The 15,296-nt window shown below is 37.0% G+C and overlaps 1 protein-coding gene across 2 annotated transcripts in view; it reads right to left on the bottom strand.

Annotated features, from left to right (window-relative positions):
* Positions 1–15,296, bottom strand: part of LOC139936328 (relaxin receptor 1-like) — a 138,927-nt gene that overhangs the window by 20,820 nt on the left and 102,811 nt on the right. For both annotated transcript variants that reach the window (XM_071931122.1, XM_071931123.1), the window contains one exon: positions 13,905–13,976. In XM_071931122.1, the coding sequence (XP_071787223.1) occupies positions 13,905–13,976 (72 nt within the window). The remainder of the gene's footprint in view (positions 1–13,904; positions 13,977–15,296) is intronic.

The following is a 15,296-nucleotide window of genomic DNA, read 5'->3' as shown; positions in this document are numbered from 1 at the left end:
CTAGACTCCAACTCCGTACTGGTACTTGTTCATGGGCCGGATGAATTGCTGTATGCATACAGCGTGGCAGACGTCCACGAATTCTGTGCTATACACAGCCTTGGATTAAGGCCACTTCCATCGACAACTTTGGCCGATAGAGGATGCGGGGCAAAGTTCATTAGAATTTTTGTATCAATGTGCCTCGCTGATGGACCTTTAAGAAATTCTTTAAACGCAGTTCTGTGAACTTCACTTCTGTTGTTTTTCACGATTGGAAAAATGTGAGGATAATTTTTTTCCTACGGCCTTGAAAAACGTCCATACACAAAATTAATTGTCAAAAAATTGCTTGTAAAATGCTAACGCAACAAGAGAATTGTTCCAAATTTCGTTTCAGATGTCATGTCAACTATCTGAGCTCAGTCTGAAAGGCATATTTCCAAAAACTAAATTGAAAAAAAGAAATTCTTCAAAAATGTTGAATTTTTACATTTTGGCCCAATGCCTGCAAACTTATGGACAAATGAATAGCCTTTTGCTTGTAAAATGTTAACGCAACACAAGAATTGTCCCAAATTTGATTTGAGATGTCGCATCACGTATCTGATCTCAGTCTGAAACGCATATTTTCATAAACACAATTGAACAAAATTATCTTCAAAAATTTTGAATTTTTACATTTTGGCCCTCTATCTGCAAATGTATAGCTTTTTGCCCTGAAAATGTTAACGCAATACAAGAATTGCCCCAAATTTGATTTGAGATGTCGCGTCAACTACCTCAACTCTGTCAAAAAAGCGTATTTTCATTAACCCAATTTAAAAAAAGTTATCTTCAAAAATGTTGAATTTTTACTTTTGGGCCCAATGCCTGCAAACTTTAAGTACAAATGAATAGCCTTTTGCTTGTAAAATGTTAACGCAACACAAGAATTGTCCCAAATTTGATTTGAGATGTCGCGTCAACTATCTGAACTCAGTCTGAAAAGCATATTTCCATAAACACAATTGAAAAAAAGTTTTCTTCAAAAATGTTGAATTTTTACATTTTGGCCCTCTATCTGCAGCTGTATAGCTTTTTGCCCGTAAAATGTTAACGCAACACAAGAATTGCCCCAAATTTGGTTTGAGATGTCGCGTCAACTACCTCAACTCTGTCAAAAAAGCGTATTTTCATTAACCCAATTTAAAAAAAGTTATCTTCAAAAATGTTGAATTTTTACATTTTGGCCCAATGCCTGCAAACTTAAGTACAAATGAATAGCCTTTTGCTTGTAAAATGTTAACGCAACACAAGAATTGTCCCAAATTTAATTTGAGATGACGGGTCAACTATCTGAACTCAGTCTGAAAAGCATATTTCCATAAACACAATTGAAAAAAAGTTTTCTTCAAAAATGTTGAATTTTTACATTTTGGCCCTCTATCTGCAGCTGTATAGCTTTTTGCCCGTAAAATGTTAACGCAACACAAGAATTGCCCCAAATTTGGTTTGAGATGTCGCGTCAACTACCTCAACTCTGTCAAAAAAGCGTATTTTCGTTAACCCAATTTAAAAAAAGTTATCTTCAAAAATGTTGAATTTTTACATTTTGGCCCAATGCCTGCAAACTTAAGTACAAATGAATAGCCTTTTGCTTGTAAAATGTTAACGCAACACAAGAATTGTCCCAAATTTAATTTGAGATGTCGGGTCAACTATCTGAACTCAGTCTGAAAAGCATATTTCCATAAACACAATTGAAAAAAAGTTTTCTTCAAAAATGTTGAATTTTTACATTTTGGCCCTCTATCTGCAGCTGTATAGCTTTTTGCCCGTAAAATGTTAACGCAACACAAGAATTGCCCCAAATTTGGTTTGAGATGTCGCGTCAACTACCTCAACTCTGTCAAAAAAGCGTATTTTCATTAACCCAATTTAAAAAAAGTTATCTTCAAAAATGTTGAATTTTTACATTTTGGCCCAATGCCTGCAAACTTAAGTACAAATGAATAGCCTTTTGCTTGTAAAATGTTAACGCAACACAAGAATTGTCCCAAATTTAATTTGAGATGTCGGGTCAACTATCTGAACTCAGTCTGAAAAGCATATTTCCATAAACACAATTGAAAAAAAGTTTTCTTCAAAAATGTTGAATTTTTACATTTTGGCCCTCTATCTGCAGCTGTATAGCTTTTTGCCCGTAAAATGTTAACGCAACACAAGAATTGCCCCAAATTTGGTTTGAGATGTCGCGTCAACTACCTCAACTCTGTCAAAAAAGCGTATTTTCATTAACCCAATTTAAAAAAAGTTATCTTCAAAAATGTTGAATTTTTACATTTTGGCCCAATGCCTGCAAACTTAAGTACAAATGAATAGCCTTTTGCTTGTAAAATGTTAACGCAACACAAGAATTGTCCCAAATTTAATTTGAGATGTCGGGTCAACTATCTGAACTCAGTCTGAAAAGCATATTTCCATAAACACAATTGAAAAAAAGTTTTCTTCAAAAATGTTGAATTTTTACATTTTGGCCCTCTATCTGCAGCTGTATAGCTTTTTGCCCGTAAAATGTTAACGCAACACAAGAATTGCCCCAAATTTGGTTTGAGATGTCGCGTCAACTACCTCAACTCTGTCAAAAAAGCGTATTTTCATTAACCCAATTTAAAAAAAGTTATCTTCAAAAATGTTGAATTTTTACATTTTGGCCCAATGCCTGCAAACTTAAGTACAAATGAATAGCCTTTTGCTTGTAAAATGTTAACGCAACACAAGAATTGTCCCAAATTTAATTTGAGATGACGGGTCAACTATCTGAACTCAGTCTGAAAAGCATATTTCCATAAACACAATTGAAAAAAAGTTTTCTTCAAAAATGTTGAATTTTTACATTTTGGCCCTCTATCTGCAGCTGTATAGCTTTTTGCCCGTAAAATGTTAACGCAACACAAGAATTGCCCCAAATTTGGTTTGAGATGTCGCGTCAACTACCTCAACTCTGTCAAAAAAGCGTATTTTCGTTAACCCAATTTAAAAAAAGTTATCTTCAAAAATGTTGAATTTTTACATTTTGGCCCAATGCCTGCAAACTTAAGTACAAATGAATAGCCTTTTGCTTGTAAAATGTTAACGCAACACAAGAATTGTCCCAAATTTAATTTGAGATGTCGGGTCAACTATCTGAACTCAGTCTGAAAAGCATATTTCCATAAACACAATTGAAAAAAAGTTTTCTTCAAAAATGTTGAATTTTTACATTTTGGCCCTCTATCTGCAGCTGTATAGCTTTTTGCCCGTAAAATGTTAACGCAACACAAGAATTGCCCCAAATTTGGTTTGAGATGTCGCGTCAACTACCTCAACTCTGTCAAAAAAGCGTATTTTCATTAACCCAATTTAAAAAAAGTTATCTTCAAAAATGTTGAATTTTTACATTTTGGCCCAATGCCTGCAAACTTAAGTACAAATGAATAGCCTTTTGCTTGTAAAATGTTAACGCAACACAAGAATTGTCCCAAATTTAATTTGAGATGTCGGGTCAACTATCTGAACTCAGTCTGAAAAGCATATTTCCATAAACACAATTGAAAAAAAGTTTTCTTCAAAAATGTTGAATTTTTACATTTTGGCCCTCTATCTGCAGCTGTATAGCTTTTTGCCCGTAAAATGTTAACGCAACACAAGAATTGCCCCAAATTTGGTTTGAGATGTCGCGTCAACTACCTCAACTCTGTCAAAAAAGCGTATTTTCATTAACCCAATTTAAAAAAAGTTATCTTCAAAAATGTTGAATTTTTACATTTTGGCCCAATGCCTGCAAACTTAAGTACAAATGAATAGCCTTTTGCTTGTAAAATGTTAACGCAACACAAGAATTGTCCCAAATTTGATTTGAGATGTCGCGCAAACTATCTGAACTCAGTCTGAAAAGCATATTTCCATAAACACAATTGAAAAAAAGTTATCTTCAAAAATGTTGAATTTTTACATTTTGGCCCTCTATCTGCAGCTGTATAGCTTTTTGCCCGTAAAATGTTAACACAACACAAACTTGCCCCAAATTTGGTTTGAGATGTCGCGTCAACTACCTCAACTCTGTCAAAAAGCGTATTTTCATTAACCCAATTTAAAAAAAGTTATTTTCAAAAATGTTTGGCCCAATGCCTGCAAACTTAAGTACAAATGAATAGCCTTTTGCTTGTAAAATGTTAACGCAACACAAGAATGGCCCAAAATTTGTTCGAGATGACATGTCAACTACCTCCACTCTGTCAAAAAAGCATATATCCATAAACACAAGTGAAAAAAAGGTATCCCAAATAATGTTGAATTTTTACATTTTGTATTTTAACATTTTGTTACATTTTGTACATTTTTGTATTTTGCAAAGTTAAGTACAAACGAATAACCTTTTGCTTGTAAAATTTTAATGCAACACAAGAATTGTCCGACATTTGGTTTGAGATTTTGCGTTAAAGGAACACGTTGCCTTGGATCGGTCGAGTTGGTCTATGAAAAGCGTTCTGCAACCGTTTGTTATAAAATGCATATGGTTAGAAAGATGTTTTAAAAGTAGAATATAATGATCCACACAAGTATCACTCAAAATTGCACGGTTTTCATTTTACGTCGCGAACTAACACGGTCGGCCATTTATGGGAGTCAAAGTTTTGACTCCCATAAATGGCCGACCGTGTTTGTCGACGAGGTAAAACGAAAACCACGCAATTTCGAGGCATATTTGTGTAGATCATTGTATTCTACTTTTACAACATCTTTCTAACCATATCGATTTTATAACAAACGGTTACAGGACGCTTTTCAAAGACCAACTCGACCGATCCAAGGCAACGTGTTCCTTTAACAACCTCAATCTGTCAAAAAAGCTTTCCGTACACACAATTGGAGGTAAAAGAATGAGGAGAAGAAGAAGTCTTGGTTGGGGGGGGGGGGGGGGTTGAAAGGAGCTGAAGAAGGAGAAATTGGTTAATGATTGGTGATAATGTCTTTCACTTGTTTCTGTCTCGACTCCTTAATAATCAAATGTTATGCTTTGCAAATTGTTACACCAAGCTTTATCAGTTGAAAATGTTGCTCTGGCTGAATCCCACCAGGCATCACTGTGCCCAGCAGGTTTTACTAGGACTACTCTCTGTTTATTCATCCAATTGATACACTGTACATCACACAGCAGATAGATCTATAACAAAGTCGACAGAGAGAAAAAAAGGCCTAATAGCCGCTAGCGCCCACCCATGTGCTGCATTATGTAATCGGCCCCTACCGAAGTGCTGGTTTTCGCGGGAAACAGACAAAAACATCAAGCTGAAACAATGTTTGTTACACAACAAACAGTGGCACACACACACTTGTTGAGTTTCCGAATCTGCTGAAAAGTAATGATTAAATCGGCCAAAGAAACCATGGATCGTCATTTAATGCAAGCAGAGTAATTTCGGAATTATAATTATTTCGTCGGTGAGCCCTTTGGATCAACGAAAAGTGGAAATGTCTCTGCGAGAAATGGAGTGCCCTGTGTGCCTGGCTGCCGGCCGGAAGCATCAACCTTGAATGCTCAGCCTATATGGGGATGGCTCAGAATCAAGATTGCAAGGTATTTAGGTATTTAATAGTCTATCAATTCATGATAAAATCATACCCTGTTCCAGCTAGGAAGTAGAAATTCACAAACCGGCAGATTTGAGTTGCAAACCTCTGCTGAATGTTCAACACGGTTATTTACATTTTGCAAGCCATAAAACTACAATAAGCGTATTCCTTACTAAGTAAAAGCATGGAGAAAAGCCAACAGTGCAACTGGTACTGCTTGTATTTTGTAACAAATAATATTGCCGGCGTAAACGCAGCAAAAGTTCCTTCGTCTGTACGAGTCAAATCTTTAAATAATCCGTTTACAAACTGCCTAATTTGTAACTAACCATGACAAGATTTAGTTTATAGCGGTCGTGTCACGATTCCTCACCGCATACTTTAAAATAAATATTAAAAGAACGTTTAATATATGTAGAAGAGTCATCATATGCATCAAAATCACACCACCTTCAATTCAAACTGTTAATATTATGTCCTAGACACCCCCTCCGTTATTTACTTTTCTTTTCCGCGAACTTGATTGATCAATGGATTTGTTTTTCTTCCTACGAAATTGCCACTCTCATAATGCTTTTTAATGGGATTTTTTCCCCTTTCTTTTCTCTAAATCGATTTAAAAGAGGGAATCCTTAAAAAGAATCAGGGAAAAAAAATTGCCGCCAGGTATGTGCACGGCCGAATTTCATGGCTCTGCTTACTTTGCAAAGAACTTTGCGCCTACGTAAGCGTGATTTAGCGCTTACACGGCCGGGCTGCATGGATAGCCATGATTTAAAAATAATATAAAGGATTGTTAACATGCATCGAGAGAACCGAAAACAAAGACAAACATCAAAATATGTAATTAAGCATAAAACATTTTCAAAGCATTAGCTTTTACACACCATTTAAATGATGTACCAAGTACCTGATTGTGGTGTAGTTAATGTTAATGTTGATTCCCAAACTAAACTATTTTTTGTAAGCAGTTAGTTCAGAGGCCATTTTCTTTCCACCTGCACGGCACAACAGGCTGCAAGGGACGACGCCATCTGGTTTTCTGTTTACGGTTTCTGTTCTTGTATGATGGAGACTGTCTTCATCACAGCAATGTTGATTAATTTAACGGTTATATAGCCTCCATGAATGCACAAAATAAAGGTTCTGACCCGGTTCAGAACATCTGACAATTTTATTCCATCTACATGTATCACCGCTTTGTACACTATAGATATCGAAAGGTGCTTGAGATCCAGTAATGATGGATCAGATGCGGCAAAGGAAAAAGTCATTTGGATGTGGTGGGTAAAAATGTCTCCACCAAAGCTGGTGTGCTTGTCTGCATTACATTTAGTGTCATCAACTAATATGCAAGGCTGTCGAATGTTTATGTATGGACAACAATGTTATAGGAAGGATTTATTCCTCCATGGGACAACGTACTGGATGGGATAGGGCTCTTTATAACCACGAATGTCTTTCACCTTTACTCCCATTATACATGTAGTCTTATGATGAGAAACTTAACCTGTCACTTAAAAACAATTTTTTTAAGGCAAATATAGTTTTTGCATGTTTTTGTAATGTTCCCCTACATATGACTTGCACACAAACAGTTCGTGCTCAGTCATTACTCATGGTTAACTTATTTATTGAATGCAACCATGGGGGTACAGAACTCGACTTTCATGGCACAAAAGTCATACGTAGCACCCATTATTAGAACCAATATTATTATGTGAACAAACTTGACAAAGGCATTTAGTTTTTCAACAAGAAGTGTAACGGCGACGACCCGCCCCACACATGATAATGTCAGATTTTTTTTAATGTCCAAGGGTCTAATTAGGCGAATAATTTTCGTGTCAGGAGATGAAAATTATTTCAGCATGTAAAACGTATTTTCGTGACGTTGTGTTATTCGTTTCTCAAAAAAAACCACCACCACCTCAGCATTTTAATGTAAGCTTTTGACGATCATTATCTTCACACGGTGTAAGTCAATCTGTGGACATTGTAATTTTCGAATGCGCGGCTTATTAACCGTAAGACTAAGAAGCAGGATGACCATTCTAGGAAAGGGCGTGGTCGCTTTCCGATTGAGGCAGAATGAACTGATGTTTTCTTTGAACAATAGTTGTTGTTTGTCACTGTCAGCATGACAGTGTTGCAACATTTGTTGTTAGGTGAATGTATTATATGACTGGAGTTGGCCTTACTCTGTCCTTACTCTATGCTCTGCCCATGGTCATACTGCATAATGACCATGCATTATGACGATACCTTACTGCAGGCATCCCTAAATAACTTACCAGTGCCAGAGCAAGGACCAGCTGTCAACAAATGATGCTGGTTCCTAAACTACTTTACACCTTTTTATGTCTCGTCATCATATTTAACTTGCTATGACTAGTGGCCAATCCGAAACCTGAGGTGAAAGTTGTTTATTACACAACTTGTTCTAAGTTAAAGAAAATAAACTTAAACAAGGATCACCATAATGGCAGCATTTCCCAAAACAATTTTCTCAAGATATTATCCTGCTCGAGCATCCAACTGCTAACTTTTGAGCCTGTATGGTTCTTTTGAATTTGTAACAAAGTCTGCGATTTTAAATTGATTACTCAATTTTTTTTTTTTATTTTTATTTTTTTTTTTGGGGGGGGGGGGAAACAAATAAAAAAACAAAAACACAAAGTAATTAATCCAGTGATTGATTTCCCCCAAAATCAGTATACTACATTGTAATTGTATTATTTGACAGAACTTGTTTTTCTTTGTAGGGCCTACTTGAAAACCCATTATTTCATGGAGATATCCTAAAGTACAGTTAGGCTACATTAGGGAGACCATCATTAATATTTTCGGTCCATGATCCCAAAAGGTGGAGCATAATGGCGAAACCATTAATGATGAAAATACCTCTATGACCGGACAAGCCGAAGAGAGTTGAAAGTTGTTCAGACAGGTAATAAATTGTCCTTGACAGGACAATTTGAGAAATGCTGTCCCTTGGTGTTCACTTGTTTTCAAGACGCAATGTTCTTGATTTACGAACAAGCTTAATATAAACTGGTACTAAGAAACAGGCCACATTTGTCGACAGCTGGTCTTGCCCCAGCACTGGTAAATAGTATTCAGGGATGTTTTAGGGACCATCATTACTGCAGGAAGGCGGTCACCCGTTAGTAATTAGGTTATGTAACACAGCTCTGTGGGTCAGGCCATGGCAGAGTTAACATTTATGCCAACTAAATAACAAATTGATGAACAAAATCTCAACATAAAATCGAAAGGAAAGAAAGTTTACCACCGAATAGATAATGTATTATTTCAAAATTGCCTGAGTGGTGTTAATTTCAAAGAAGCAAGGTTTTATTGTGACATTAAAACGAGGTTTTCAAATCATGCATGTACATAATTTTTCAGCTGTTCAGATTTTGAAATTTCATTTTATCAGACAATAGCTTTTTATTTTCTGTGGTTTCTTTTAAATTTACACCACTTTGTTTTATATGTCAGATTGATTTTTACAATTTCGAAAACAAAATACAGTAATGAATTTGCCAACAAATTATTGGAACATAAACAATTGTAGTTTTGTTATTTTTGTCCTGCTGTGTAGGCCTACTTGCACTAACACTTATAATCATGGGGATTATGAAGTACATCATTGACTTATACATTTACAATTATGGTGACCCTCAATGAATAAATAAATCAGTAAAACAATTGTAGTCCTTGACAGACCTTGTTCTTCTGTGTAGGGCCTACTTGAAAACCTTTTATTTCATGGTTATATCTTAAATATTGAGACCATCATGATTCCATGGTCCTAAATGGTGAAACCACTATTCCTCCATGGTGAAAACAGGGGGAACACTGAAACCAGTCTATACACACTTAGATACTGCATACAGTACGCCATGGGACCCACTTCTAGAGAGCATTCATCTGTAAGTTATTGGTTACATAATCGGACAAGGTTTTTGCAAAGGTCAGATCGTTGCTATGACTACTGGACATTCCGAAGCCTGTGGTGAAGGTTCTGGTTCTGGTATCGGGATGTACACGTTAAGAAAGTCTCCACTTAGGTGGCAGAAAGGTGGGGGGGTCATGTTAAAAAAAATGCATCCATTGGTTTTTCACTCATAGTAATTATAATGCAAAAGTTTGTTTCACCATATAAAGCTAGGTGTCACCGATGCAAACATAATATTTCGTGAACACTGTGATAAAAAAAAATCTGCACAAAATGACTCAATATGCTTGTGTACACACTGTCAACACGTTAAATTTTTGGTTTGTTTGTTCATTTTTCAACTATGTTCTCTCAATGAAAATAGCACGCACCCCCATATAACATAAAACAACTAAAAAGTTAAAATGCTTCGGCTGAAACTATGTTTACAACTGTCACTTTACATCTACAATAACCAGGACAGATGACAATTTGCAAAGGGGAAAATTAAATAACAGAAGGTTAAAAACGGCACTCAGACATTTTCTGTTACTCTATTCCTTGTTTTACTCATACGATAGTAAACTGGTTGGGAGTTTGTAGCAATTCGATTCCCTTGCAACCCTGGGGAATGATGACTTGATCATGATGATTATTGATCGGTAGGCTACCTTTTTATAATTGTGTTCACAGCCACTGGCTGAGCAACTGTACTGAGTGCAAGGGAGTTAAAGAACGCCTAGAAACTAGATTGCGGTACTGCATGATTTTCGGCATAGACCTTTCACCATTCTGGGTTTGGGTTATGCTGGTACAATAGTATGATAGTCCACATCCCGCAAGGATAATTATGTACAACTAGGGAAGGCGAGTAAGTTTTTAAACCAGACTCGACACGCCGCACTGTTCTACTGGTTCTACACACAGTCATGGTTTCCAAAGTGCATGATGCTATAATTTTGATTTCAGAAATAAAAGCGTGTAGTTCCTGGACTCGTTCAATGTTCAAAGTTTTAGTTTTTACCATTCCAGTCCATAGTTATTTAATAGTTTCTTCTCATTCCATTTGTATCATTCATAATCATAGTGCGTGGAACCCCTTCCACTTGCCCGCAACCCAAACGCTTGCGAAACCAGTGCATGACGTACTGGACGTTGGGTTGAGAATGCGATACTGGTTAAGTTGATGTGATGTTGGTGTCAACCAGACAGTAGATGTGATTTTGATAATTGGCAGTTAACCACGGATGTGATTTTTGTCTTGGATGTGATTTTGGCTAACGGCTGGGTAGTGGATGTGATTTTAGTAATGCCCCTAGCAATAGATGTGATTTTGCTAATTGGCAATTAAACATGGATGTGATTTCTGACTGGGATGTGATTTTGGCTAAGGCCTGGACAGTGGATGTGATTTTAGTAATGCCGCTAGCAGTGGATGTGATTTTGATAATTGGCAATTAAACATGGATGTGATTTCTGTCTCTGATGTGATTTTGGCTAAGGCCTCAGCATTGGATGTGATTTTAGTAATGCCGCTAGCAGTGGATGTGATTTTGATAATTGGCAATTAAACACGGATGTGATTTCTGGCTTGGATGTGATTTGGAAAAAAATCACATCCTTTACCCAAAATCACATCCCAAAAAATAGCCTTTCCATTTTAGTTGTAAAATCACATCCAGTCCATTCACAGTGTTAGTCCCTTTGTGATCGTTTTTGTTATCATACGATACAGACAAGCTTTATGTGATAGAATTTAATGGTGTGGGCTACGATGTACATCTATCAACATGTTATTGTATTTGCCTTAAATTATAATACCTATTCCGCTATTTATACTCATTGAAATTGTGCTGAACAAATAACATTATTATAGTACGGCTTTTTGTTTCCCCGTCATCGAAGCTGCTTGCTTCTCCTTCAGTAATAAGAAGTTTTTCTCGAATTTGATGAAACTTTCAGCATGGCTTACCAATTCAAAGCTGTCTCATGCATTTTGATTCTATAAAGTGTTACAAATTTGATCTCGAAGACTTTAAGTTCATGCTATTTTGCCTTTGAGACATTTTAGAACAAAATGAGCAAACATGATTCAGAAAATCTTCTGCCAATGTTAACGTTTTCATTATTTCGTTTCAGAAAATCATGAGACCTGATAATATTTAGAATGAACATCTCGATGATGGTTGTCGGAGAAAACATTAACTGTGCGACACATAGTTAATTGAAGCCAGATGGAGGCGGGAAGGGTGGGGGGGGGGGGGGGCATCACCAGGATTAACGGTAGGGGAGAGTTTTGTCTTCCAGAAATGGGTTGAGCTAAAATAATTGCAACAATATTTCTTTCGTCAACTTTAACAAAGACTACTCTGCTGAGTTGTGATGTTCTCTATGAACCATACGTCGCAGGTGCATACGCGTACCAGTCATTGTGCGTGTCATTAGACAATCTAATGTGATCCTCAAAATGGTGACTTCGCAATAATCGCCTAACATTGTACTCCATTTTTTATGGGGGAAAAGTCCAAATATCTATCTTCTTATAACTACGCAATAACATCTAATCATGGTACGGAACTCTGGAAGTACCATTTGAGTATTTGAGCTCAACAGATTAATATCCGTATCGGAAAAAAGATGTCAACATGACCGACTTATTTTATTTATTTATTTTTAACATTTATTGATTGACTGATTGATTTTCTTTATTTCTGCTCTGTTTTAATTTTTTTTTAAACTCATGCTACTCTACTATTTTTGTATCTTTCTTTGTTTAACTTATTATTACTTATTTGTTGGAGATGGCCAGAGTTTTTAATTAATAGTCCTCGCAGTGCCTCTTCCTGCCTTTCCATGACTCCTACGAGCGCCTAAACCCATTCTCAAACCACACCTGTTTTGTAAATTGTCAAGTATCTTTTATGATTGATGCTCACTAAGGGGGATCATTCCTTCTTATTGTGTCAATAGATGAACACAAAGATCCCATGACGGGCATTAGTCAGGCTCTACTTCCAAATCTTAAATCTACGACAATTTCATAATCACTGAGGGGTGGTTTGTGTGTCCCCTATTGATAGTAGATTTTACAGTGACTGTCGAAATACGGTTTTACATAAAATGATGAATGGGTCTGGTTGGGAATACTGACAACAATATTAAAAGTATATAATATATGTTAAATAAACAACAACAACAACAACAACAACAACAACAACAACAACAACAACAACAACAACAACAACAACAACAACAACAACAACAACAACAACAACAACAACAACAACAACAACAACAACAACAACAACAACAACAACAACAACAACAACAACAACAACAACAACAACAACAACAACAACAACAACAACAACAACAACAAAACGACAACGACAACGACAACGACAACGACAACGACAACGACAACGACAACGACAACGACAACGACAACGACAACGACAACGACAACGACAACGACAACGACAACGACAACGACATCGACAACGACAACGACAACGACAACGACAACGACAACGACAACGACAACGACAACGACAACGACAACGACAACGACAACGACAACGACAACGACAACGACAACGACAACGACAACGACAACGACAACGACAACGACAACGACAACGACAACGACAAAGACAACGACAACGACAACGACAACGACAACGACAACGACAACGACAACGACAACGACAACGACAACGACAACGACAACGACAACGACAACGACAACGACAAAGACAACGACAACGACAACGACAACGACAACGACAACGACAACGACAACAACAACAACAACAACAAATCTAAAAACAAACAAACATACACCGCAACAAATTAAATATTGATATCCACAAAATCTTGGAAGGGACTATTAAATTTCGTATTACCACAAAACAATAAAATAGCAATCTTGTAATAGATACGAAAAAAAGAAGACGATTTTTCAAATGGTTGACCAATAAAAGTGGCCTGTGGTATATGAAGATCACCCATTCCGATCTAAGTAGAGTCTTTCTCAAAGACTAAAACTACAGCAAACGCGTTATGCGCCTTGATCACCTCATGTTGGTGGATTTTGGCGCCTTATACATGTTCTTTGTCATTATGTATTATTATTATTTCATCTTATCACAGCATGCACAAGAAAGATTTTCATTTGTGCCGGTAACTCCTCGAGTCGGGCTACGTCCCGTAGTCTTAGATCTCGAAGGTCTTTCTTAGGATCATCGTTGTTTCCAACAGCGCCGCCTTCCTGATATCTATAAAAGGGTATCGGTGATACTGGACAATTTTAACCTCGAAGATTTAACCTTGGAGATATTAAGCCCATTTGAAATAATTAAACAAGTGGGAGAAATGAACTTACAGCCAGTAGAGTTTATCCATCCCTTGGAAGACCCCTTCACCCAATGCTGCCAGTTCGTTATTACTCATGAACCTGGAGATATAATGGAAATAGTGATTTAAAACCAAACAGTTTGTCACATGACTAGGAACAATCCTTAACCCCGTAATGGGTCAGGGTGGGGTGGGTGGTGGTGGGGGGGGGGGGGGGGGGTTGGCTGCTCATAGACTGATATTCCTATTTATATGCAGGCGTCACACTGTCCCGAAATACACACCAGATGGACGCACGATACACGAAACGTTCAAATTCGGATTTGATCGTAAAAACACGAGGCCATTCGTGTGACCATCGGTGGTGTGACTGCCGGTGGAGTTTGTTGTAGGCTCCGGTTGCAACGGCGTCAGCCTTGGTAGGATAATTTTCTCTCCAGTAAGTGGTATTAGGGACAGTATTTGTGTCGCGATGTCGGCAATGAACGTGGCAAACCAAAACACTGTTGACCAACAATCTTCGCGCAATATTCAAAATTCCATATTCGAACAGCCATCTGGTGTTAATTTTGGGACAGTTTGGCGCCTACATTATTAATAGAGTGCTGTTTAGACGTAATATTGCAGACTAAAAATAATCAGTTACTTCCCAATGGTGGAATAGGAGATGGTATCCTTGTTGTATAATTGTTATACTGCGATATTAAGCAGTAATCAACCGTACCACTGTAAACCGTGTTTTAATTGAGAGGTGCTTCCCATACAGCTGATGTACCGTAAATGTTGATGGAGTTTTTGACATTATTGTTTGTTTGCAGTGTGAGTTACAACCTCAACACTAGGGCTGGTTTGGGAATAATTATTGCAATATCAACATCTGCAATAAGTTATTGCCCTCTTGCTTCCAGGGCCACTGTCAGCACGTCTGATATATTACTTCAATATTGTCATTGTTTATAACCACATCGTGTAACTGGTCAGCTCACAATATGACATGATATCCAAAAACTATACCACACGTCTTTATGTGAAAATCAACAGGGTTTTGGCAATTGAAGTGGTATTCAATATCCAATGATACATGAAAACAAATTCTATACAGCTAAATCAATAAAACAAACAATTAAGCTCAAGATGTAAACAATACAACCCAAAATCAAACCTGCTGTAAAACCTATGGATAAAACGTGGAAACATGTGATGAGAATCTACCAAGTAAGGGGACCTTGCAACGGATTATGCCCCTCGCTAGGAGCACAACATTAAATCGTATTTTTGGAAGGAAGTTAATTCAAGGATTTATTAGGTGAAAAGCAAAAATGCAATTTGATATCGGTAAAAAATCAGATAAGCTGATTACAAAATATGTCAGAAAGTGACAAACTGGGTTTGTTGGGGAATATACAAGTATAAAAATTAC

Source organism: Asterias amurensis, chromosome 4 (assembly GCF_032118995.1).
Source record: "Asterias amurensis chromosome 4, ASM3211899v1".
In the NCBI taxonomy this organism is placed as follows: Eukaryota; Metazoa; Echinodermata; class Asteroidea; order Forcipulatida; family Asteriidae; genus Asterias; species Asterias amurensis.
The sequence above is the reverse complement of the archived record's forward strand: the minus strand, read 5'-3'. Positions and strand labels throughout refer to the sequence as shown.